Source organism: Zingiber officinale, chromosome 3A, assembly GCF_018446385.1.
Source record: "Zingiber officinale cultivar Zhangliang chromosome 3A, Zo_v1.1, whole genome shotgun sequence".
Taxonomy (NCBI): Eukaryota; Viridiplantae; Streptophyta; class Magnoliopsida; order Zingiberales; family Zingiberaceae; genus Zingiber; species Zingiber officinale.
Window position 1 is genome coordinate 4,885,308 of NC_055990.1, and position 27,320 is coordinate 4,912,627.

At 34.8% G+C, this 27,320-nt stretch overlaps 1 protein-coding gene across 1 annotated transcript; it reads left to right on the top strand.

Moving 5' to 3' along the window:
- LOC122051075 (agamous-like MADS-box protein MADS4) lies at window positions 1–27,274 on the top strand. The gene is made up of 8 exons (XM_042612021.1): window positions 1–260; window positions 5,889–5,967; window positions 26,028–26,089; window positions 26,234–26,333; window positions 26,450–26,491; window positions 26,583–26,624; window positions 26,857–27,005; window positions 27,141–27,274. Exons 1-8 carry the CDS (start codon window positions 76–78, stop codon window positions 27,226–27,228), a joined length of 747 nt encoding a protein of 248 aa, XP_042467955.1. The 5' UTR covers window positions 1–75; the 3' UTR covers window positions 27,229–27,274.
- The last annotated feature ends 46 nt before the right edge of the window (window positions 27,275–27,320 follow it).

Sequence of the window (27,320 nt, forward strand, 5' to 3'; positions counted from 1 at the left end):
TCTCTTGTTCTTCCTTTTTCTTCTTTCCTTGATATTTTTTTCAGTCTTCGTTGTTGTTGATCTGGTGAATAGGAAATGGGAAGGGGTAGAGTAGAGCTGAGGCGGATCGAGAATAAGATCAATCGGCAGGTAACGTTCGCCAAGAGGAGAAACGGTCTGCTCAAAAAGGCTTACGAGCTGTCCGTTCTGTGCGATGCCGAAGTCGCCCTCATCGTCTTCTCCACCCGCGGGAAGCTCTACGAGTTCTCCAGCAGCTCCAGGTACTTGAAAAAAATGGTTTGATATAGGATCATCACTCTCTTTTTGGTTATGTGATAAAATTCCGCTATGATCTGTTTCAAGCTTCGACTCATCTTCTGGATTTCCGTTTTAGTGAAAGAAATTAATGGGAAAACTGACTGGATCTTATGAGGAAATAACACGAAGTGGGACAGATAAAGGAAAATTGAATGGATCTTCCGGTTTCGTAAATTTCCGCTACTTTTTTTTTTCCCCCTCAGATCTTCATTGCTACGATGCAATGGTCCAGACATTCAAAAGGCATGCTGAAATTTATGCTTTCACAAAATATTAACAAAATTTCCAACTTGCCTCATCTCTGTTTTCTTTTTGGGCTCATAGGGACTTTGTGTTGGATCGAACAAAGACAGTTTTGTGTTTTGGTGTTAAGTCTTATGAAAACTTAAACTAGAAGATAGCTACAGTTCGTACGGCTGCGGCATCAGATCTCTATCTTTCAGATCTTTTGCCTTGCCTTTTCTTTTTCGTTTTCTGAATAAAAACAACAGTAGTAAGTAACTTCTCTTAAGCCTATACTTGTTCCAGAGTAAAGTTAATTGCTAACAAAGTCTGACAGAGAGAATTCCGAGGTTTCTCTTTTTTGTTTTTCTATATATATCAATCGCATAAAAGTTTAGGGTTTTTTTTGGGTGTAGTTTTGATTATTCATTATCCTCTTCCAACAGTTCATTATATCAGGGCGAATGGAAGGGTATAAAAAGTGAATTTTCTTTCAGAAATTATCCAAGAATATATTGTGTCTGAAGACCGGTAAGGCACGGTCATATCTGTCATTCTTGTGAAGAAACCTCGAGGGTTCTAGCTGCGTCCTTAAGAAATTATCTCATCCATCATTCTAGGGGGAAAAAAAAATCACGATTTCCCATCAAACTATATTTTGTCATCCTCTTTCAGTTACCAGAATACATCCATGGCAATGGCATGTTATGAACAATACCAAAATAAGTTTTTCGTAAAAACATCACATATAAATCCTAGATCTTGCATATTTAATCATTAAGAATTAAGAAACAAATATACGGAAGCATACTTGAATTTATAATGCTTAATACCCTTTAGGAGTTGATCTTCCAGATCAACACGATTTTCTTGAGATTTAGAAGAATAGAATGGCTCGTCATTGTGTGACCTAAGGACTATAACCCCTTATTTATAGGGATGACCTCTCTATTATGCTTTTGATAATTTTATTATAGTCCATCGTAAAAATAAAAATTACCCATCTTTATGCATTAGAAGGCCACATCCTGTTAGATATTTTAATGACTAAATACCTAAAACCTAAGTTGATCGCTTTAATTGGACTTAACCTAATATAACAACCCACAGTACATAATTATTTCACATCCAAGGCCAACGTTGGATTAAAGATCAACAATATTCCACTTGGACTATATGTATAACCCTATAATTATATTTTATAAAAATGACTATACAAGCTTGAATTTACTGCCATTAAAAAAATATATTTGTAACCAATTCCGTCCATTAACCATATCAATATATGTTCAAAATTGTATTCATTACATCTATTGTAATTCAACCCAATGGTCACGTATATTGATGTAACTAAATGACATGGATTATGATATGGATGTGTTATAAGAATATTTTATACAATGTGATTATATCATGTCTATTTCCTATACGTCCACCTTAAACTTTATTGAGATCAAATCATAATTAAAGTCAGAGTGTGTAAATCAACCAAAAACATTATTTCTACAAAAATTATTCTAAAAACATAATAAACCGAAATAACAAAATTTGTCCATAATATGAAAGCATTCAAAATTATAAACTTCCACTAAAATTGAATATCATCTAAGGACATAACACCCATATGAGCAGTGTGCTCATGAAACACTCTGAGTGACACTCCTTTAGTAAGCAGATTTGCAATAATGAAGTTTATTCCAATATGTTTTATGGACAACTATCCACCCTAAACTCTTTTTTTCACAACTAGAAATTTGATGTCTATATGCTTTGACTTTGTCGAGCTTCTATTGTTGTTAGCGTACAGAATTGCTAATTTATTATCACAAAATAACTTGAGTGATCTATAAATACTATCCATTATGCACAACCCTATGATAACATTTTGCAACCATATTCCATGATTGAACATTTTATAATATGCTATGAACTCTCCTTCTATAGTAGAAAAGGCCACAAGTGATTGCTTGGTACACTTCCAAGTGATGGCTCCCCCAGCTAATAGATAGATATATCCTAATATAGATTTCATACTATCTTGACATTCGGCAAAATTAGAGTTAGTATACCTGACAATCTCTAGGTAATCTAACCTTCAATAAGCGAGCATGTAATCCTTTGTTCTCTGCAGATATTGCAAGACCCATTTGGTTACTTTCCAATGGTCTAATCCTGGATTGCTTAGGTATCTATCCAACATCCCTGTAATATACACAATATCTAGACATGTACAAACTTGAGTATACATTAGACTCCCTACTGCTGATGCATAAGGAATCTCCTGCATCTCTTTTTTCTCAAAGTCATTCTTGGAGTATTGATTAAGACTAAATTTATCTACTTAGCCACAGGGTACCGCCTGGTTTATAATTTTGCATATCATATCTTTTGAGATTTTTTTGATATAGCTTTTTATGGTAATGCAAGAGAACCTCAAGAGCGATCTCAGTGTATTTGTATACCTAATATAAAAGAAGTTTCATCAAAATCTTTCATCTCAAAATTTTTAGCTAGAAATCTTTTGATTTTGTGCAACAAGCCTATTTAGTTGTTAACAAACAAAATATGATCAACATATGAAATCAAAAAATATACCTACTCCCACAAAACTTATGGTATATACAATCGTCGGTCGAATCAATCTCAAAACCGAACAAGATGATCACTTGATGAAACTTGATATATCATTGTTGAGATGCTTGCTTGAGTTCATAGATAAATTTCTTAAGTTTGCAAACCATATTCTTTGAATCTCCCAACACAAAGTTTTCTGGTTCCACCATATTGATCGCTCATCAATGCAACCATTGAGGTCAATTTGATGTAATTCAAGATTGTAATGTGTCACCAATGTCATCATGATCCTAAAGATTCTTTCGAAGAAACCGGTGAGAAAGTCTCTTTATAGTTGATGCCTTCTTTCTATATAAAGCCCTTCGCAACAAGACGAACTTTGTACCTCTCCACATTGTCTTTTGAATCCCTCTTAGAACTTTGCATAACTTGACAGAAGTTGCTGGATCATCTTTGATCACTCCAATGTCAACCTCATGTTTTGAAAAAAAATATACAATGTAATCATCTAATGCTACATTTCGCATTTGTCTAGTGGATCTCCTCAATTGCATAGGTTCTTGAGGTGGTAGAGTTTTCTCTCTTGGAATAGTTTCTTGTAAGGTTCTCCGATTTTGTCTTGATCTATTGTGTCTTGAACTTGATCAAGAATATATTTTTGACCAAATTCAATAACACCTATGGAAATATCAACATATTCCTCTTCAAAGACAAAATCCCTAACCGTATCCCCCACCCCAAAGAACCGAGCATTTCTTGACTAAAAAATTGACTTAGTCATGGGATCATAAAATTTATAATAACAACCTATCGTTCTTGAGTTAAGGTCGTGCATCGGCTAGACATCCTCAAACATGTAAGTACTTTAAACCAAGCTTCTTGCCTGTCCAAAGCTCTAGACCAACTCCAACCGGTGCTCTTTTACACTAAAATGGTGTAAAAGGGACACCAAGCTTACTCCAACGGAGACCCCAAATCTTACACCAAAATGGTGCAAGTGAACAGCGCAGCACCAAGATGATGCTGCATTGTTCACTTGCACCATTTTGGTGCAAGTGCAGATTTTTTTAAAAATATAATATATTATATTATTAAAATTATATTTAAAATATTTTTAAATATTATAAATTAATATTATTTAATTTAATTAAATTTATTAGGTAAATTTTATATATTATAAATTTATATTAGTTATTAACTTAAATATTAAATATTAGTATGTTTATTAAATTATTTCTAACAAAATTATAAAATACTAATTTTAATTTTCTTATAACTAAAAACATAATATCATAAAAATTAGTTATCATGTACAATAAATTTTTTAATTTTAATAGTAATTATTATCATAATAAAAATATTTAATAAATTAATATGTATGTTAAATAATAAATTATAAGATGGAAAAATAGAATATTCTAAATAATATTCCTTTTGGTGTAGGAAATGGTGTGTATTGGTTGGAGTTGGAAAATTTTTTTGTGCTCCAATGACATTAAATTGGTGTTAAAAGTGCACCAAAATGGTGTTTGTGGTTGGAGTTGGTCTTAAGGGGTTTGCTAGTTGCTTTAGTTGGAACCTTGTTAAGAATATATGCTAGTCTTAAGCATTTCTCCCTAGAGTGATTCTAGTAAAATAGATTGATAAATCAAACTCCTCACCATATCTTTAAGCGTTCTATTTCATTTTTCAACATCATTCATGCACTTGCCAATTTAGGAACCCGGTTGGGGATTTCATTACCTCTGCGGACCTCTGCCCATGCACTTGCCAATTTGAATTTCTGTTGAACTTCCTCTCAATGACGTGGGACAGTCGTAAAGGCAGCGCTAACGTGGCGGTACCACGTTTTTTTTAAGTGTCTTCAATTTGGAAGCAAGATGAGATGTTTTCATGATGTATTCCCTAATATTACTCTAACCCTTATACTTCATTGAAATTAGATTGGTTAAGAGTGTACTTATTTCAGCTTTTCATTTTTGACAAATCTCTTTTCAATTTCAATAAGAAACTCTTTAGCCTTAGTTATCCTATTTATCATTGTACCCTTGAATGCTTCTGGAATGGTTTTGTTCATTATCATCAAACACATGCAGTTTAATTTCTATCACTTTTTCATCTTCCTCTTATCGTCAGAAGTACTCTTAACGTAAGGTCAAGATCCATGACTCCAAGAACTATTATGAGGTTCTCTTGTCATAATTTGAAGTTAGTGTCATTTAATAGGAATGAAATTGATGTTGGCAGCTATATTAGCATGATTATTGACAACTGAAAGAGAACAACAAACAAACATACTCTTATAAGTCTTCATATAAGAATAATAGTAAATTCAAATAAAGATAAGCATATCTCAAGATGCTAGATAGCCCATTAATATGTCATCTTTGGATAAAATATTAACTACCTACCGTGTGATATCTTGGTGTAGTAATCAAATACTGATAATAAGAATACATCAAATAATAAGTCTTCCTTTGACCTAATTTGTTGCTTATATGTAAAACCTTTGAGCAAAGACTCGGCGCAGATTGTCTTGAATGTAAAATATGCAAGAAAATTCAAACAATGGTGATTGTTTCTTTTAAATTCGATATGAATTGTGCGTTCACCTATACACATACTCAATTGTGCTCAGGTACCATGTAAGAAAACATTACCTATGTTTGATTTTGGATAATTTACTTAATTTGTAACTATATTTTCATATACAATATCTTGTGTATGTAGTTTTTCTTAAAAGTTGATTGTGGTTTGGTATTCTAGTTAATGGAATTATTTTATTACTTTTGTAGCATATTGAAGACGTTGGAGAGGTACCAAAAGTGTAATTATGGGGCCCCAGAGCCAAATACGATATCAAGGGAGATTCAAGTAAATCTTCAAAAGTTTTTTGTCATTATCTACATGCTAATCGTTCTTTCCATTTAACTACAAATATTTCATTGAATATCTAAAATCATATAATTGAATACTTCAAGTAATTAGTCTTTTTCAATAATTTTAATCATATGATTAATTGTGAATTAGATAAATAAAAGTGTAGATTTTGAACACAAAATATTGATGGTAGGTTTTTGCACTGAACAATACTAGTTAAAGAGATATTTATTTTCTATTTTTCCCTTGGGTATAATTACTATGAAAAGTATTGTCACTCGAGAGGTCCTCAATTGACCATATAATAACTACTAGTAAGATAACTTTCACTTTAGTTTTTTAATAGTCCTCATTGATGTATTAATCACCTAAAATGGATGAATCATTATAGCATTAAGTCATCCCCTTGGTTAAGATATAGGGTGTTGCTATATAAGGTATTGGGGTCAAAACTTGACGCGTCCAAGCATACCTCCCCCATACCTTGGTATCTCTTCCGTGTTAACCTAGGGATATATTAATGGGAGCGTTAAGGACGAGTGAATCGTCTTTTATCATGTTATAGCATTAGACCTCTATATATTTTTGTGGCACTTACTCATGTCTAGGCTAAATTGTTAATTTTGATGCTAGCAGAGAGATTCTATGTCCAATTAGTGAAGTGCGGTGATCCATTAGATAAAATTACTTTTTTTTTTCTAATAAATTTAATTTTAAGAATAAGTGGTAACCAATTAATTTTAATATGGCATTATAAACATGAGATATAAAACTTGAATTCTGTCTATACCAAATTAAATATAGGATTACTGAAAAACAAGAAAAATCATAGATAACTAATCCATAAGTTGATGTGGATAGGGCTGTAAATGAACCAAGCGTTCGTGAACAAGCTTGGTGTTCGACTTGGTAAGAGCTTATTTATGTTCATTCAATATACATAAGATTATCTAAACAAACAAGCTTGAACAGCTCGTTAAGCTAAACAAACAAGCTTGAACACATATGTGTTCAGCTCGTTAACGTTCGTGAACAATGTTCGTGAACAATATTCATGAACAATGTTCATGGACCATATTCATTAATAAAACTCTTTTCAATATGGTAAATAAATAATAAAATAAAATAAAATAAATAAATAAATTTAAATTATCAAGCTCAATAACCAATCAAACAACTAAAAGTTTGAAACGATCAAACAAGTTTGAATTGAGAGCTTGATAACATCTAAATGAACCAAACTCAAGCCAAGTTTGAACCAAGCTCAAGCCAAACTTGAAAGCTTGAACCAAGCTCAAGCCAAACTTGAAAGCTTGAACCAAGCTCAAGCCAAACTTGAAAGCTTGAACCAAGCTCAAGCCAAGTTTGAACCAAGCTCAAGCCAAGCTTGAATTGAGAGTTTGATAACATCTAAACGAACCAAGCTCAAGCCAAGTTTCAAACAAGCTCAAGCTCATAAAAAATAAACCAAGCCAAACTTGAACACTCATTTCAAAAGCTTGATTCATTTTAAGCTCGGCTCGGCTCGGCTCGGTTTGGTTACCTTATCAAACAAGCTTGAACACCCCAAAGCTCGGCTCGACTCGGCTCGATTTGTTTACAGCCCTAGATGTGGAGGTTGGTATACCTCGACAACAACAACAACAACAACAAAAACAAAAATCATAATTAAAGTATTTGCTTTTTTTCTCATACATTGCCACCTTTCTTTCTCTTAAATGCATGGGGAAGATTATCATAATCTTTCTATTGCTCCTTAGAGACAATGATAAACTAACTTCTAGGTTTATAATTATCTTTTTGACATCACTCGTTAATGCATCATCTCATCATCTAAGACAAAGATGGCCCAAAAGAAAATTGATGCAACATTAAATAAAAATCACAAAGAGGATAAAACTCACGTGAATATCGTTAATATAAGAGATTAATATTCATATTCCTTTTGATCATTAAATACTTCAATTTAAATCATATTAATACAAATAAAATATCAATTACTTAAAAAATAAATTATTCTATTCCTAAAAAACTACTTGAAATAAATTTTCTCTATCTCAATTTTAAATCTGATTTTTTTTAAAAAAAAATTATATTCATAATATGCAATAGATGTCAATGCCTCAAAGAAATGATTTAGACCCTTTAATCCTAAATTTCCATAACCTAGATTGACAATAATATACCTCTATATCATAATATTGTAACTTTCATTAACTTTGTCCCTATGGAGGTGTCCAATTGATTAGAGAGTGACAGATTTACTATAATGAAGTAGGGATTAATTTCCGATAGACACATGTTCTAAAAGAAAAACTCTTTCCATCCTCTAACCACTTTGTGATGACTATAAACTGGACATAACTTAGTATGGACTGTGTGTGAGCGATGTTTAGATGACCATAATCATTTTTATTGCTACAATATAACTACCATTAGCTTTAGACACATGATCACATGAAATGTAGGTACCATTTATGCACAAATCTTAGACTATATGAATCATAATGTATCATTTACTAAAAAAATTAAACAAGGACACCTAATATAACTAGATACAAGCACCTACATTTTGGTTAATTTTCTTTTGTCAATATAAAGGCATATGCTATAACTAAACAAAACGCCTATTATAACTAAATAATATACCTTCATTCTAGTTATTTTTTTGCCAAAATGAAAACACATACAACAATTAGATAAAGGCATCTACTGAAACTAAATGAAAATATCTATTATAATTAAACGAGCGCACTAGCATTGTGATTAATTTTTTTTATCATTCACTTGCTATAAGAAAATGACATGTGCTATAATTAAACAAAGGAACATACTACTAAATAAAAGCACTGCATTCTAGTTAAGTTTTTTTTTTAACCAAACAAAGACACATTCTACAACTAAGAAAAGGCCCGTTATTTAAATGAAGACACATACTACTGTAACTAAGTAGAGACACATATTGCAACTAAATGGAGACACATACTATAACCCAATATAGACATTTGTGATAATTAACAAAGATATTTGTTATAACTAAATAAATAGACAACTACAATTAAATAAGTGCATTTACATTGTATTTATTTATTTTTTTTTTATCAAAATAAAGACACTTGTTATAATAAAGATTAAAAACACATCCACCTTATACAACAAATACAATAATCAAGTTTTATCTTACTAAGTGAGATTGTCTATATGAATCTTTTTATACCATTAGGATCTATCTCCTACTTTATCATTATTTATATTTAAAAATATATATATTTTATTTTATTATTACTAATTAAGTCTTTTTTGATTTTTCTCTTCCTCATTTAATGTACATATTTATCATACTTTTATATCACTTAATTAAAATATTTATTAATTGTCTAAGTGCATATTCGTACAATTTTAAACACATCTCTTAGAGTTTTTTTTCAATAGACGCAATCCCAAATTTCTCTTTAATATTTTTATTTCTTATCCTGTTTATCCTCATATGTATATATATCCATCTTAACATCCTCATCTCAATGTCTCTCAACTTATGTTTGTGTGCTAGAGTCATAGCTCAATATTTAACTTCATATAACATAGTAAATCTAATCACAGTTTTATAAAACTTTTCTTTAAGTTTTAGAAATACCTTACAATTACAAAGAGCACCTGATTCTCTCCTCTATTTCAATTATCCTATTTGTATTCTATGTAAGACATTTCTCTTAACTTCTCCATGTAAAAATGATTTTAAATATTTAAAGCTTTCATTTATAAGTAATCGTTCTCCTATCTTAACAATTATTTCTCTACATCTAATATTCTTAAATGTAAAGTTCATATATTCTGTCTTTACTCTACTAAGTCTAAAGCCTTTCACTTCTAGTATTTCAACCAAAATTTTAACTTAGCATTTACTCATTCACTTGTCTTATCTACTAAAATAATATCATTTACAAACAACATTCACCATCGTAACATATTTTGGATGTGTTCAGTGAGTTTATCTATGATTAGTGTAAAAAAAATAAGGACTTATATTTATATGAAAATTTTCAATTAATCTACCTAGAGCTTTCATTCTTGTAATTATACATTTCATATAATTTCTCTTAAAATTCTTTCATAATTTTTTTTCTAGATCGACAAATATCATATGTATGTCTTACTTTTTTTTTTTTTTGATAATTTTCAATTAGTTGTTTGAGAAAATATATAACTGCTATTGTCATGTCCTGAGGGTAAGGTTGTTCGACGAAAATCGGATAGCATCTCCCCTATAACAGTGACAATTGAAACCTAGATACATAAGCACTTGACTATACAAGAATAATATCTATAGTCCACATGCCTGGAATAAAAAATACAACCACACAAGATAATATATAGCTCACACGGTTGGACCAAAAACATAGTGGAAGGCATAAGAAAAACATAAAAATAACACAACTGATTATGAGCCGACTCGGCTTGACACAACAAGTACATAATCAAATAAAAGGACGCCACAATTTTAAAAATCCACACAGAAGATACATATTACAAGTATAATAACAAAACTAATAATGCGAGTGGAAGCAATAATAAAAGAAATCACTTGAGGTGACATGGAACTAGCGGACAAGATTTCCAAGCAACTTCATAAATCCTCTACCTTCTCTTTGGTGAAAGAAAAATCAGTTCAGAGGGTGGTGAGTGTGGGTGATTCAGTGGATAATAGACAGATAGTGTATGAACATAATATATATCTAGAGATTCAAAGATATACAGTCTCATAAAGAATAATCAACAAACATAACAGTAATACCATAATAAATGTCCATACCTGAACGATGTGCCGAACATCTAATAACTACAAGTGCAAAACTGAATCTACAACATAACTACTTGTATCAACTAAAGCATCATATATATGGTCTATCCAGCTACCAATAAGCAGATCAATGTCAAGTACATACAACTGACATATCTCAACTATATGTAAACAAACATATGGATATAATCAATCATAAGCATATGTAATCACATATCATATGCATATACATGGCATGGTCACTCCCGCCCACCCCTCAGCTACCACGACCCCTGTATAATCCGACTACCCTACTTTCCTAGGTACTGCAATACTTCTATCAGAATATTATCTAGTTTAACCACTTTTATTTTGCATCCCATTTAAAGTCTATTTTACTTTTGAAGTTTAAATTTTCTGATAAAAATTTAAATTTCTATACTCCTTTGATCTACTTATATTACCTACATTAATGTGGTCACCTATACCTTTATTAAAAAATTAAAAAAAATACCTATTTCATTACTCATTTATTTGTTCATCATTCACTAGTACTTTATTACATTCATTTTTAATATATATTATTTAAATAAGATATCTTATCTTTCCATCTTCCACTTTAGCTATTCTATAGATGCCCCTTTCCATTCTTTTATATTCAACTATCGATATGAATATTTGAAAGTTTTATTTTTAACTTCAATCACTTCTTTATTGGTATCTTTCTTGGCTACTATATTTTTTTTAGATTTTCTTGTACAATAACTTATATGCAATTCATTTTTCCATCACGTTTCTTGTATTTTTTGTTCTACTATCAAAATTCTTTACTTGGATGTGCATGTCCTTTTGACTCACCGAGTACACTTTTGACTATCTTTTTTAAATTTAATGTCATCTTATTCTAAGTCATATTTGAGTCGCATGTATTTCTCCTAATGTTGTGCTTCTACCCTCTTCTTAAAAGTACTTTGATTCTCATCCTTTAACTTTCACCACTTGATTTTAAGAGTTGTACATATTTTACTTCTATTGATATTATGCTTGAAGCGTAATCTAATACTACTAACCTATGTTGGATAGTTAATTTTTCTCCAAGGATGATCTTACAATATTTATAATTTATCATTATTTTTTTACCATAATAAAATCAATTTATGATTTATTATTCTCACTTTAAACGTAACCAAGTATTATTCTCTTTTCTTAAAAAATATATTATCTATTACAAGTTCATATGGTATTACAAAATCTAATATAGTTTTTCTTCTTTATTTCTTATTTCAAAATCATAACCTCTATGCATCATATCATATTCCTCATTTCTTACTCATACATGTCCATTTACATCTATTCCTATTAAAATCATCTCGCTTGGTGAGCTTTTTTGTACTATCTCATTTAGGTCTTCTTTGTATGTTCATCTAATCTTTATTTGAGATACATATATGTTAATTATATTTATAATTTTTTTCTTCGCTACAATTTTGAACGTTATAATGTTATTCCCCTTCCTAACTACTTCTATTATTTCATACTTTAATGGATTATTTATAATAATACCTACTCCATTTCTTGTTTTACTCTTTGTGCACTATAATTTAAAATATAAGTTCTCTATCATCTTTATCTTCTCTCCTACTTATTTTATCTCTTGTAAATATAAAATATTAATTCTTCTCCTAATCATCATATTTACTACCTCCATTATTTTATCAATGAATATTCCTATATTCCATATTCCAAATCTAAGACAATCGATATTCCTATAATGCTTATTCTTATCTAACATATGATGTAAGAACTCTTGCATATTTAATCTTGCACTTAAGTTTTCAATGAGATATAATAGTCCTTGCTAAGACATAATCGGATTTTACAACATATTTATGACATTAATATAATAGTTTGATGAATTTATTTATAGAATATTCACTTATAGTTAATGCTAGCTGACAACCTAATATAATCATCAACCTTTTTCATTTGGGATTGAGACCGACATTATCAATTTTATATACACCTTAAACTTCCTGAAATTCTAAACCCCTAAACACTCATCTTAAAGTATATTTATTACTATTTTTCTTCCTTATAAAAAAATAAATATACTATAGGAATAGTGTTGCTAAGATTTGTGAAGCTTTAATACAAACACCTTTCATGTGATGGTGTTTAAAGAGCGCCTTTAAGGAAGTTTTATCCTATTATATTATCTAGCACTGGGTCAACAGTAGCCTTATAAAAACATCATCATCATAAATAGCACGCCATGTCGGTTCCAACTCTCTAAGATTATCTTCATGGATGTTATCACTCAATATCTTTTACACTTTAACTTATACTTGAATCAACTGCTTCTTCCGATGATACTTTAATCTATATAATATAATGAGTTGAATCATTTTCATATCAAATTTGTTCATGAATGAATGTAAGAAGATCATTTACAAAAGTTTCATGGGAACGAGAAATTGACATAATCATTATGACCAAGGAACACAATGAGTTAATCAAAGACTTCTATGACAATTAGTAGTCATTTAAATTATTTTATCTTCAATTCCAGTAAATTAATCATATCTAATAAAAAATATTTTATAGACATAAGACATCATCACTATTATGATGGGCAATCGTTAATTGTATAGGTATGACATCAAGTTACCATACAATATTAGCAATTACCTTAATCCAATGATATATCTTTCTCTATTGTTCTTGACATGAACTATTGATAAGAGTGGTCTATTCATCTTCAATGCCCATTTAAGATAATGCCCTCGAGTATTAGAAATAAAAAAACCTAGATATCTCTATTAACTAACCCTAGCCCAAAGACCCTTGAATATTTGTTCATTTGCAGACTTATTCCATTGAAGAATGCTTCATATAAGATTAGAGTTTGACTGAGTTTGTTAATATAAAATAAAAAATCAACTATTCTTATGCAGTATTAACAAAATGTTCAGACTATCGAGACCTAGTTCTTGGGTTAGAGTTGAACGGTTATTTGCCCATTGCTATCTCAGAAAAGAGATGCATGTCTAGGTGTAAGGATCATATGACACATGATCCTCTTAAGTATTTCTTACTGGCACAACTATAACACAAACACTTTATTTTTTCAAAACTATTATTAACATTCAAGAGAGAATCTAACATGAGTGTTCAATTGATTTAATCACCATTAACAATGTATTTATTACAATGTAAATATGAAAACACTTTTTTATTTATATAATTTATTCAATATTAGTGTCATCAAAATACCATTAGCATAAGTCTCAGTTTATGAGATTCTAGGAATACAAAAGTGTGTCAAAATGGTTAATTGGGATGAAGATGGTTAACTCCCACTTTTGAACTGTTTTATTGTTTAAATAGTTCTTGATTTATAGTGTATCAGTTGGATAATATTTATGAAAAAATAAAAATAATGAAGTAATTAATGTTAACATTTTTCATTAGTTTTCACAAATGCTCTCAAAAGTAATCAAGATCACAAATTCTATATATATTTTTTATAGATATGGATGGACATCTTAAAAGATTTTTTTTTAAAAAAAAAAATGACAAGGGACTAAAATTATTACTCCAATTGATGTCAGTTAATTCATTCGATGGTTTGAAAATACTTTAGTTGGCTCCAATTATCTAAAATAATGAATCCTAAACTATATTATCAATAGTATATAATATATAACTAATTCTATAAGATTTTGTTTCAAAAGAAAAGTATTTTGTTTAGTATTGTTCAAGAATAATGATTTATTATATCAATGAATAATATCATTTATGTCAGACACTCAATTTTGTATTTCTTTGATGTTACTAATCATAGAAAGATGCCATGAATTTTGTTTAGTTTCACATTTCTTTAATTTTTTATAACTTAATTTGAATGGAAAAAAATAATAGTTTCACTATAATATTTTTTTTTGTAATAATATAATATAATTACAGTAGTGTTGGATATACATTTTAAACATAGTATTAATTGAAAAAAATATATACGACTCCTAAAATTAAATGGTGAAATTTAAAAGATGAAAATCAAAACATATTTAAGGAGAAGGTAGGAGTACAAGTATTAGGTAAAATATATCAGAGCAAATCCTTTGGTCCAGGATCTTCTAGGGAGGCCCTACAAGTTCATTGGTGGAGTGAGCTAGACCTCACCTGTTTAACAGGTGGGGTATAATCTACCTCACCAATGAATGGGCAGGGGTCCAAGATTGGTCCAGGGATCCTGAACCAGAGGATCCCTGCTCAAAATATATGGTGATTTTAATACAACATGAGATAAGATGATATTAAAATTGAAAATAGTGACTAAGAGTATATTCACTGAGTCAAAGACACATGCACCACCAACTAAGAAATTTTAGTGGTGGAATGAGCAAGTATAAGAGAAAGTAACAGAAAAACAAACAACTTATAAGGAATTATATATTTGTAAAAATGAGAAAAACTTTAAAAAATATATAATTGCCAAGAAAGAAACTAGAAAAGTAGTGAATGAAGGAAAGAATGAAACTTTTAAACGATTATATCAAAAATTGGATACAAAAGAAAAGGAAAGAGATTTATATAATAGCTAAAATGAGAGAGAGGAAGATAAGAGATCTTATCCAAATAAAATATATTAAATATGAATATAATATGAAACTAGAAAACGACGGAGAAATAAAAGAAAGGTGGAAAATTTTATTTTCATCAACTTTTTAATAAAGGTTTAGATGACCAACTTAATTTAAGTATGTTAAATGAGTATAAAAATTTAAATTTTATCATAGAATTTAAACTTCAAAAGTGGAACAAAGTTTAAATGGGATGCATAATGAAAAAGTCATTGACCTCAATGATATTACGATAGAGGTATAAAAATGTCTAGAAAATAAAGTATTGAATGACTTATAAAATTATTTAATATGATATTAAAAATAAAAAAATGTTTGATCAATAACGAGTAAGTACTTAGTTTCCCCTATAAGAACAAGGGAGACGAACAAAATTATATAAACTATAGGGGTATTAAGCTAATGAGTCATTTCATGAAACTTGGAGAAAGAGTAATAGAAAAAAGATTAAGGAAAGAAACCGCAGTGATTGAAAATCAATTTGGATTCATGCCTAGAAGGATGACAATATAAGTTATACATTTTTTTAGGCAATTAATTGAAAAATATTAGGGGCAAAATAAAGATCTGCACATAATATTTATTGACTTTGAAAAAACTTATGATAGAGTTCTAAGAAAAATTATATGGAGAATTCTAAAAAAAGAGAGGTGTTAGCGCAATATATATTGAACTAAATAAGGAGATGTATGAGGATGTAATGTCCTGAAGACTTTGGGTTGATTAACTGAAGTATTTTCAATAAAGATAGAATTATATCAAGGATCAACTCTAAGCCTCTATCTTTTTATACTAATTATGGATGAGACACGTGATGGAGTAAATGCTAAACTAGAATCTTGGCGAGAAATACTATAATTTAGGTTTATTGGAGTAAAAATAGAATATATGAAATTTAAACTTAGCAATATTAGACGTAATGAGATAATTGTTAAGATCAGAAATAACGAGTTGTCTGGAACTGAGAGGTTTAAGTATTTAGGTTCAATTTTGTAAAATAATGGAGGGATTAAGAGAGATGTTTTACATAGAATACAAGCATGATGGTTGAAATATGGAGGAGAGCGTTAGTTATTTTATGTGATCGCAAAGTATCTCTAAAACTTAAAGGGAAGTTCTACAAAACAACGGTTAGATCTGCTATATTATATGATGTTGAAATTGGGCTATAAGTCAAGCACATGAGTAAAAGATGAGAGCTACAGAGATGAGGATATTAAGGTGGATGTGTGGACATATAAGAATGCATAATAAGAAATGAGAGTATTAGAGAGAAAGTTGCAGATGCTATATATATATATATATATATGATCCGGTGGTAAGAATCCGAAACCCCATAACGAGGGGTCAACACCACGGGGAGGTTAAAGGGCCCAGTGGCCCGCCGGAGAAGGACGAGCCGACCAGATTTAGAAGAAAGGGACATCTGGTAGTAAAAGGCACCCTGGTAGGGACCAGGGTTCCGACGCTCAATGAAACAGTACATAATGACCGAGCGGAGGGACGGGCCGCCCGGCCGACGCAGGGAATTAAGGCCGTCCGGACGACGTTCTTCGCCCGGTCGGCCGGACGGACGTCCCGGCCGGGCGGTGGGTAAAGGAAGGGAACACCCTCTGACAGCCGTCAAGTTGTATGGCTACGCCATACCCCTAGTCTGGCGACGGGGTGTCCTGTTGTCCCATCGAAGACATGCTCGGACTGTAGCAGTATGGTGTCAGGTAAGCTCTCTGACAAGTACATACCGAGGTATGGGTTGCTGACACGTCTGCACCTCGGTGAACGTGCATTAGTTCTCTCCTCGCTCTATATATATAAAGCCTCTTACTTCGCCGCAGGTACGCGAAAAATCATCTCTAGAGCCACCTTTTGCATTATTTGCTTGCCTGACTTGAGCGTCGGAGGGTCGACGCCGGGAACCCTTCCCGGCCCGACTTCTGCGCAGGTTCGCCGGAGATTCGTGCGACCAGACGGAGGCCTACATCCTCGACTAGGAGCGCGCCACGTGCCCAGCGTCCTTTGGTTCGGTGATTCGGACAGGATCAATTTGGCGCCGTCTGTGGGAACGCTCCTGCATCCGATCGGGAACAATGGACGAAGCTGGACGACAACACATGGTGACGCTTTCGAACGAGGAACTCGATGCTCTGATCGAGACAAGGGCCGCTAAGCTCGTGGAGCAAAAACAGAAAGCCGCATCCGAGCGGCCGGAGCAGCAAGCAACATCAGCATCTGGTGGCCGAACGAAAGCACCACCTGCCACCGTCGCATTTCATCGGGCTCTGTTCCGAACCCCTGAAGCCTTACCAACTCACAGAGATAAGGGGTCTTCTTCGGAGGAAATGCCTCGACGAGACGACAGGAAGGGGAAAGCCCCCCGAGCGGACGCGTCGCCCGAGCGGATCAATCGCCAATTTTCAGAGGTCATTCTACGAGACCCTCTGCCCAAGCACTATACGCCCCCGACGATTGGCGAGTATAATGGGACAACCGACCCGGATGATCACCTGTGTAAGTTTGATAACACGGCAACCCTCCATCAATACACAGATGGAGTAAAGTGCCGAGTTTTTCTCACCACTCTCTCGGGATCGGCTCAACGGTGGTTCCGGAGGCTGCCGGACGGATCCATCACAAGCTTCAAGACTTCCAAACGGCCTTCCTCCACCACTTCGCCAGCAGTCGGCGTTCTCAAAAAACAAGCGTAAGTCTGTTCGCCATCAAGCAAGAGGCCCGGGAATCGCTTCGAACTTACATCCAGCGATTCAACCAAGTGGCGATGGACATTCCAACGGCCACTTCGGAAACCATGATGAATGCCTTCACACAAGGCCTAGTGGATGGAGATTTCTTCCGATCGCTCATCCGAAAGCCGCCCCAGGATTACGATCACATGCTATATCGGGCTAACGAGTACATTAACGTGGAAGAAGCACAGGCGGCCAGGAAAAAAGAAACTCCCGCCGAGCGGCCTCCTCCAGCCGAGCGGAAACAGCACGCCGCTCATCAGCCGCCTAGAGGACCAAGGGCTGAAGCAATCCGATCTTCCCATGTCCGGTCCCATGTGCAGGAGGTAGCCGCCGCCCGACCCAAACCGAAGAAGAGGTGGACCCCGATGTTCTGCTCCTTCCACCGGACGGATACGCACAACACAAGGGATTGTCGAAGTCTTCCCTTCGTGGCTCATCCTGTGCCACGGAATGCTGGACGGCGATCTCCCTCAGTCGATCGGCGACAGAAAATTCAGGAAGCCGATCGGACGCGAGTTGATAGGCCACGACAATAGACTCCCGATCGGCATCGCTCTCCCAGGCGAGAGAATCGCCGAGCGTCCAGAGAACGGTCCCGACCATCCGCTCGGGAAGAGGAAAATAAAAGCAACACTTCCCGAGGCGAGATCAATGTCATCGCTGGCGGGCCGACCGGAGGAGACTCCAATCGAGCTAGAAAGGCGAACGTGCGGCAGCTCCAAATCCATGCCGTCAGTTGCAGCAGAGAGAGAGCAAGCGGACCTGAAATCAGTTTCGGGCCCGGGGACTTGGAAGGAATTGAAGTGCCTCACGACGACGCTCTGCTCATCAATGCGGTAATAGCCAACTACACTATTCACCGCGTATTTGTTGACACAGGGAGCTCAGTCAACATCATATTCAAGAGGGCGTTCGATCAGCTGCAAATTGATCGAGCCGAGCTGCTACCTATGACGACTCCGCTCTACGGGTTCACGGGTAACGAAGTTCAGCCTGTCGGCCAGATCCGGTTGGCTACCTCGCTGGGAGAAGAGCCGCTCAGGAGGACGAGAACAACAAACTTCGTAGTGGTTGACTCTCCCTCGTCCTACAACGTTATTTTGGGACGACCGGCACTCAGCGAATTCCGGACGGTCGTCTCAACTTTTCATCAGAAGATCAAATTCCCCGTGGAGGACCATGTGGGAGAAGTACGAGGAGACCAGCTAGCAGCTTGGCGATGTTACATCGAGATGGTCCGAGCAGAGGCCAATTCTGCTCGGAAAACGCCCCGGATCGAGGTAAACGCCATCACCGAAAGGCCACCCACTTTAATTTATGAGGAAAAAGAAGAAGTGCAGATTCATCCAACCCGATCGGAGGCCACAACCTTTATTGCGTCCGATCTAGAGGAGAAGCAGAAAGAGGAGCTGATCCAGTGCCTCAGGAGAAATCATGATGTCTTCGTCTGGTCGACACATGAGTTGTCCAGAATTTCGCCAAACATAGCGCAGCATGAGTTGCATGTCCGACCGGATGCTCGGCCGGTAAAACAAAGAAAAAGAGATTTCAGCGCCGAGCAGAACGCCATCATCCGGATGGAGGTAGAGAAACTTCTGGAAGCCGGCCATATACGTGAGGTGCAGTTCCCGAGCTGGCTTGCAAATGTAGTATTAGTCTCCAAGCCGGGCAACAAATGGAGGGTGTGCATAGATTTCCGGGATCTTAACAAAGCTTGCCCGAAGGATTTTTATCCTCTGCCCCGGATAGATCAGCTGGTGGACTCCATGGCCGGTTGTGAATTAATCTGTATGTTAGACGCATACCAGGGCTATCACCAAGTGTCGCTCGCCCGTGAAGATCAAGAAAAAGTCAGCTTCGTGACGGCCGACGACACTTATTGCTATAATGTGATGCCATTCGGATTGAAGAATGCTGGAGCCACATATCAGCGCTTGATGAATAAGGTATTCAGAGAGCAGATCGGGCGGAACCTAGAAGTTTATGTGGACGACATTCTAATTAAGTCTGTCCGAGCGGTCGACCTCTTCAAGGACATGGAAGAAACCTTCCGAACGCTGCGTAAGTATGGAGTCAAGCTGAATCCTCAGAAATGCCTGTTCGGAGCGAAAGGAGGACGCTTCTTGGGATACATAGTGACCGAGCGGGGCATCGAAGCCAATCCCAGCAAGGTGAAAGCTCTGCAAGATATGCCGCCTCCCAGAAATACAAGGGAAGTTCAGCGATTGACCGGTCGGATAATTGCTCTGTCTAGATTCATCTCTAAAACCGCCGACCGGAGCCTTCCTTTCTTCAAAATCTTGTGCAAAGCCACAAAGTTTCACTGGGATGAAGAATGCGATCGGGCGTTCGAAGACTTGAAGGCATATCTGAACTCTCTTCCGGTGTTGGCCAAACCAACCGCGGGTGAGCCGCTTTATATGTATTTGTCTTCAACCGAGCATGCGGTCGGCTCAGCATTAGTAAGGTCGAGCGGAGAAGAGCCTGTGTATTTCCTCAGTCACATTCTAAAAGATGCTGAATCTCGCTACACTGGGCTCGAGAAACTAGCATTCGCTCTGGTCCTCGCCGCTCGGCGCCTTCGTCCATACTTCCTGGCGCACACGATCGTTGTCAAAACCAATAGCCCGCTCGGACGAGTGCTACTAAATCCAGAGGCGTCCGGACGGCTCATCAAATGGACGACGGAGCTGAGTGAATTTGACATCCAGTATCAGCCCAGATCGGCGATCAAAGCTCAATCCTTGGCTGATTTCGTGACTGAGGTGCAAAGGCAGGAGTCGGAAGCTATGTGGAGAATATATGTGGATGGATCATCTACTCGGCTTGGAAGCGGAGTCGGAATATTGCTGCTCTCTCCTCAAGAAGAAAAGATGCACTTATCCGTCCGGCTAGATTACAAAGCTACCAACAATGAGGCATAGTATGAGGCCCTCATAGCTGGCTTGCAGGCTGCCAGGCATGTGGGAGCCGGTCGGGTAACTATTCACTCGGATTCGCAGTTGGCCGCTCAGCAGCTCTCTGGCACCTTCGAAATCAATAGCGCTCGGCTTAAACTCTACGCCGAAGCCTTCGAGAAGCTCAAAGCTGAGTTTAGAGAAGTTATTGTCCAGAAGATACCCAGAGCGGAAAATCAAGCAGCTGATGAGTTAGCCAAACTTGCGAGCTCAATAACGCCGGTCGACATACAGCAACCCATCGAAAAAGTACTGTTGGTAGCTCATGTCGACCGGATGAAAGGTCTCACATTTCCCAGCGATTGGCGGACACCCATCATAGAATTCCTCCGTTCGGGCGCCACACCATCCGATGAATATGCAGCCCGGCTCCTCAGAAGGAGAGCCGGTCGGTTTACACTCATCGGAGATCAGCTTTACAAGAAAGCTTTCTCGCGCCCGTTACTGAAATGCGTAAGCTCGGAAGACTCAGCTTACATCCTCCAGGAAGTACATCAAGGATCATGCGGGGGGCATCCGGGCGGGCGCTCGTTGGCCAAGAAGATCCTCTTGGCCGGATACTTTTGGCCAACTTTACAAACAGACGCCGCTCGGACAGTATCTACCTGCCTTTCATGCCAGAAGTATCACAACTTCTCCCACCGACCGGCCGAAGAAATGAAGGCGTCAAGCGTTTCATGCCCGTTCGACCAATGGGGAATGGATATTGTCGGTCCATTTCCGATGGCGTCCGGACAGAGGAAATTTTTACTAGTGGCGGTCGACTATTTCTCCAAGTGGGTGGAGGCCGAGCCGCTGGCAAAGATCACTGAACAAATGGTTAAAAAATTCATCTGGCGACACATCATTTGTCGGTTCGGCATCCCTCGCCGACTAGTGTCCGACAACGGGCGACAGTTCACAAGGAAGATGTTAGAGGATTGGTGCAAGAGCTACGACATTGAGCAACATTTCACGTCCGTGGTCTGTCCCCAGAGCAACGGTCAAGCTGAAGTGACCAACCGGGAAATTCTTCGTATTCTGCGCGCTCGGCTCGACCATTTGGGAGGAAGTTGGCCGGATGAAGTGCCGAGCGTCTTGTGGGCCATCCGAACGACGCCAAAAGAAGGGACAGGAGTCACACCGTTCCATTTGGTATATGGCGGCGAGGCAGTCATTCCGGTTGAAGTCGGCGTTGACGTAATGAGATAATTGTTAAGATCAGAAATAACGAGTTGTCTGGAACTGAGAAGTTTAAGTATTTAGGTTCAATTTTGTAAAATAATGGAGGGATTAAGAGAGATGTTTTACATAGAATACAAGCATGATGGTTGAAATATGGAGGAGAGCGTTAGTTATTTTATGTGATCGCAAAGTATCTCTAAAACTTAAAGGGAAGTTCTACAAAACAACGGTTAGATCTGCTATATTATATGATGTTGAAATTGGGCTATAAGTCAAGCACATGAGTAAAAGATGAGAGCTACAGAGATGAGGATATTAAGGTGGATGTGTGGACATATAAGAATGCATAATAAGAAATGAGAGTATTAGAGAGAAAGTTGCAGATGCTATATATATATATATATATATATATATATATATATATATATATATATATATATATATATATATATGACTAATAAATACTCCAGTTAGGCGATATAAAACTATAACAAATACACGCATTAAACAAGAGAGAGGAAGACAAAAAAAGACTTAGTTAACAATAATAAAATAAAATAAAATTTATTTAAGTATAGATGATAATATAGTTGGGGATAGAGTCTAATGATGTAAAATGATTTATATAACTGACCCCACCTAGTGTGATTAGACCTACATAATATCCATTATTTTCCAATTTCTATGTCTCTTTTGGAAGGATTTATTATAACATAGGGTTTTAAGATTCAAAAGAATAGGTTAGCATATGGATGAGGGAATCAATGACCAATGATTGCCTAATGTTCTTTATTCATCAATATACCCTATTTTAATTACATCTAGATTTTGCAGAGGACGTAACTATCAATTAAAATCAGTAGCTTTATTTCTTGATTCAACATATCTTATTTTAATTATATCTACAATGCACAAGGGCACTAAACAATAAATTTAAATCACTATAAGAAATTCATTGGATTAGTGTACATATAATTTCCCTTAGTTCAATTTTTCTAAGCTCATCTTAACATCAATAATGCCTTCTGTTATTATCTAGGCCAACAATTACATAGAGCATAGCAAATGATAATAAAATATAAGTCAAAAGCTTCTGTTTATCCATTCGAACATTTTATATAGAGAAATTATATTATTTAAATATGTCAAAAATTAATTGAATTAGTAGTTATGTTTATAAAATAACAAGTGATATGAATGAATACTCACATAAGATATATTAGCTATCTAATTTGTTAGATTTTATGTATGAGCAAGATATATTGATACCTTTGAAATTCGATTTAATGTGTTATAAAAAGTATTGTACATTAAAAGCTCCAAACTAGCAATTACTAATTGTTATTTTCTATATGATTTATTGTATAATTGATGTTGGAAGCTGTTGATAGGATCAAGAAGGAAAAGAAGAGATTAATAACTTTGTTTAATTGTCTTTTATTTCACATTACATCATGTTCTAAGATTACATTCCTTTGTATAGAACTCTTATATAATTCTAAATCTAGATAACATAAAAGACTTGTTAACTATTACAATTTACAAGCCATGGAGAAGAGAAAGGACATAAAAGTTTCAAGATGCATGGAGTGCTTTGGCTTAGTATCCATGACCATTTTTTATTCTTGTATGGAAGCTTAGGTATGGATGAGGTTTATTTTTTGAGATTTCAAATTAGACTTCAGCAGTCCTCTTAATTTGCAATCTTTATTCGCATCTTGTCATCACAGATTTTGCTTGAAAAACTTGATCTAAACTTTGATTTGAAGTCTTGCTCAATCTCTTTATGTGCTTGCAGAGAACTTGTTAGTTCATAATAATTACAAAACTCCTAAGAACTTTCAAATATAATTTCCATTTCTTCAATCACATTTTCAAGATTTCTCATTTAATTAACAATTTTAGAAATTTTTGTAAGAAAGTCTTCCATGTGGTTACTTTCTTGCATTGTCATATTATTATCATCTTTACGTGTTTGAAGCTTTATCAAAATTACTTTTTTGCATCTTCTTGAAATTTTGTTTTTCAAGTTATCTTAATCCTCTTTAGCTTTTTCAACCCAAAATAAGAGGGAAGATTATTTTGCTTACACACGGTTGGAGATTTTAAAATATATTTGCATTTTTTTGCTTCTCCATGTAGGCCTTTCATTGATATTCCGACCAATATTGTCTATCTTTTCATGGATTTGGATGTCTTCTATAACCTCCCATTTATCTTGTGAGAAGAAGAGAATTTTCATTTGGCAACTCAAATAATCATAATGACAGTCCATCGAATATGAGTACTTTATTTGAAATACATACAAATATTGGGCAAAAGATGATTACGTTCGTCTCAGCACCTCATTAATCCACCTTAGGACCATAATAAGGGAGGTAAATCATGATGATTGAGAGGTAAGACGGATGTAAAGGTGAATTGTGTCAAAGTGTAGGGATTTACTCCCCGTCAATCCTATAATTTGACCCTTCATTCATTGGACAAATCTGTCATCATTTACCATCTCAGCTAAGCCCGTGGGGGCAGAAGTATATTCGAACATGATAGGATTAGATGTGGTATACATTTTGTGGAGCTAATATGGATATGAATGAAGTTTCTAAATAGAAATAAGGTTTGCATTTGATGACTTTATGATGATGATCATTTAATGGTTAATAACAAGCCATATATATGCAATTGACTTCACTTCTTACTAACTAACTGAATATACACAATCCACTTCACTTCTATGAAGATAGAACCGTTTAACTATGTTTTCCCTCCACTATAGATTTAAGTATATGTAAATTAGAGTCTTACATACTAATTTATATTAATTGAGATGGACTAAGAGTTTCCATATTCAGGTATTATACAAGTTCATGTTTTATGCTATTGAGTATCTGAATAGTAAAATAAGAATATAATTTTTTTAAATTAATCTTTATGTTGTTATTTAGTAATATCAATTGTTGACAAGGATACTTTTTAGTTGTGAATTGAAATTAACTTATGCTTTATATTTTAGTTGTATTTTATCATTAATATATATTTTTATTATATATAACAAAAAATATATGTTTTCGTATTGCATCCTACTATTTTATGTTAGTTTTATTCATCTAGTAGGTATCATCTAATTAGATTAATTGGTTTAGATATATTGTGCATTTAAATTTTAGCTAGATAATGAGATACTTGTAGTTACATAGTTCAATTTATATGGTGAACAAATTGCAGGTATTATTTTTTGGTCTAAATGCTAGCTAATTGGCCTTTATTGAGAATTAATTATACTAGGCTAAGTTTACTAGTAGTACGAAGTCTCATTGAGCTTAGAATATCTCCTAGAAATACAACAAGGGAAGATAGATAAACATATTCACAATTATTTCTTAGAGCTTCATGAGCCAATTTGTTAGCCATTCCATTCCCACTGTTACAGTATGAAGCACTCTCTTCCAAGTAAGGCTCAAAGTCAATTCACCCATTATCTACCAGTAGGTGGTTCTTCTCTTCTACCATTGAGGTTCTCGCTTGTGACGAGGTCATCTATTGCCACTTCATTGCTCTAATCCGAGTGTCTCATGCCCGTAGTCACCTATCTCAATTGGCTAGAGCTCCACTTATAAGATGAACCTGATTCCAACTTCATGAAGCCTTCAATGGCCATGTCCATCTTTAACCTTCAATGCTTGATAGTTGATTCTACTATTCTTAGTTTGTATGTTTTAGTTATCATTTAAATCTATAACATGCTGATATTTGTATTGGGAAACAGAGTAGTCAACAGGAGTATCTGAAACTTAAGGCACGTGTTGAAGCTTTGCAGCGATCTCAAAGGTGAACTACTTTGTTTCTTGAGCTTAGCTAAGCAAAATACATTGGATGACAATCTCTCAAGTAGAAATACAGAAAGAAAAAAAAGACATGGTTATGGCTTGACCTTTTTACTATTGATTCTTAAAAGGATCTTTTTGATTTCAGAAATTTATTGGGTGAGGATTTGGGGCCGCTCACAATCAAGGATCTTGAACAACTAGAGCGGCAACTTGATGTCTCATTACTACACATAAGATCAACAAGGGTAACAAATAGACATTACTTTCTACTATTTACTTGCTAAATTTCTTGTATTGATTTGTATATTTTATTGTGAATGGTTTGTAACATATAGTCGATACTAAACTTTGTCTTTCTCAGACACAGTTTATGCTTGATCAACTCACAGATCTCCAAAGACGGGTACTAAATACTAAAATATGCAAATTGCTTTAGATAACAATCATTTTGTATTTCTCAAGGCAATTAGTAACAAGATTGTTGATCCTGACAGGAACAAATGCTTTGTGAAGCTAACAAGGCTTTGAAGAGAAGAGTAAGCAGCTAACGTTACCTGCTAACTATATAGTCTCAGTGCATTAGTACATTTTAAGTATTTTTTAATTCTATTTTTCAGATAATATCATCCTTTAATCAAATTTATAAACAAAAGTTAAATTTAAAATTGTTTAATTTTTTTTTTATCAACACTATATATAGTCAAATCGTATTCTGGAATTACATAATGATATTAATCAAATTGAGAAACTTGTCATGGTTTCTTATAGTTAAATGAAAGCCCCCAAGCCAACCAACAGCTGTGGGATCCAAGTACTGATGGCATACCTTATGGTCGTCCCCAACTTCAACCACAGGGCGATGGGTTCTTTCAACCCATAGTTCAACAAATAGAATGTGAACCTACACTTCAGATTGGGTAATTCGATCCTTATTCTATTCCGTTTAATTCATCTCTTGTAGAAAGGATGTTTTGGATGAGTAATGGCTGATCATCTACCAACAAATTTAATTTAATTTAATTTATATGTACGATCTCCTTTTTCTGTTCCAGTTATCATCCAGATCAAATTGCAACAATTGCTGCAACAGCACCAGGGCCAAGTGTGAGCAGCTACATGCCTACAGGATGGATTTTGTAACAACAATTATCAAATCTAAATTGCATCTCTGTGTGTTGTGTTGTATGTCAGTAAACCTTTGTTTCTACTGCAAATTCCGAAGGCCTATCCTT

What these genes read in the sequence shown, in the direction of transcription:
- LOC122051075 (XM_042612021.1), top strand. Translation starts at nt 76, where the DNA reads ATGGGAAGGGGTAGAGTAGAGCTGAGGCGGATCGAGAATAAGATCAAT. An exon ending in CGATATCAAGGGAGATTCAA is followed by an intron (nt 5,968 to 26,027) that starts GTAAATCTTCAA and finishes ATTGGGAAACAG; the next exon opens with AGTAGTCAACAGGAGTATCT. An exon ending in GCTTTGCAGCGATCTCAAAG is followed by an intron (nt 26,090 to 26,233) that starts GTGAACTACTTT and finishes TTTTGATTTCAG; the next exon opens with AAATTTATTGGGTGAGGATT.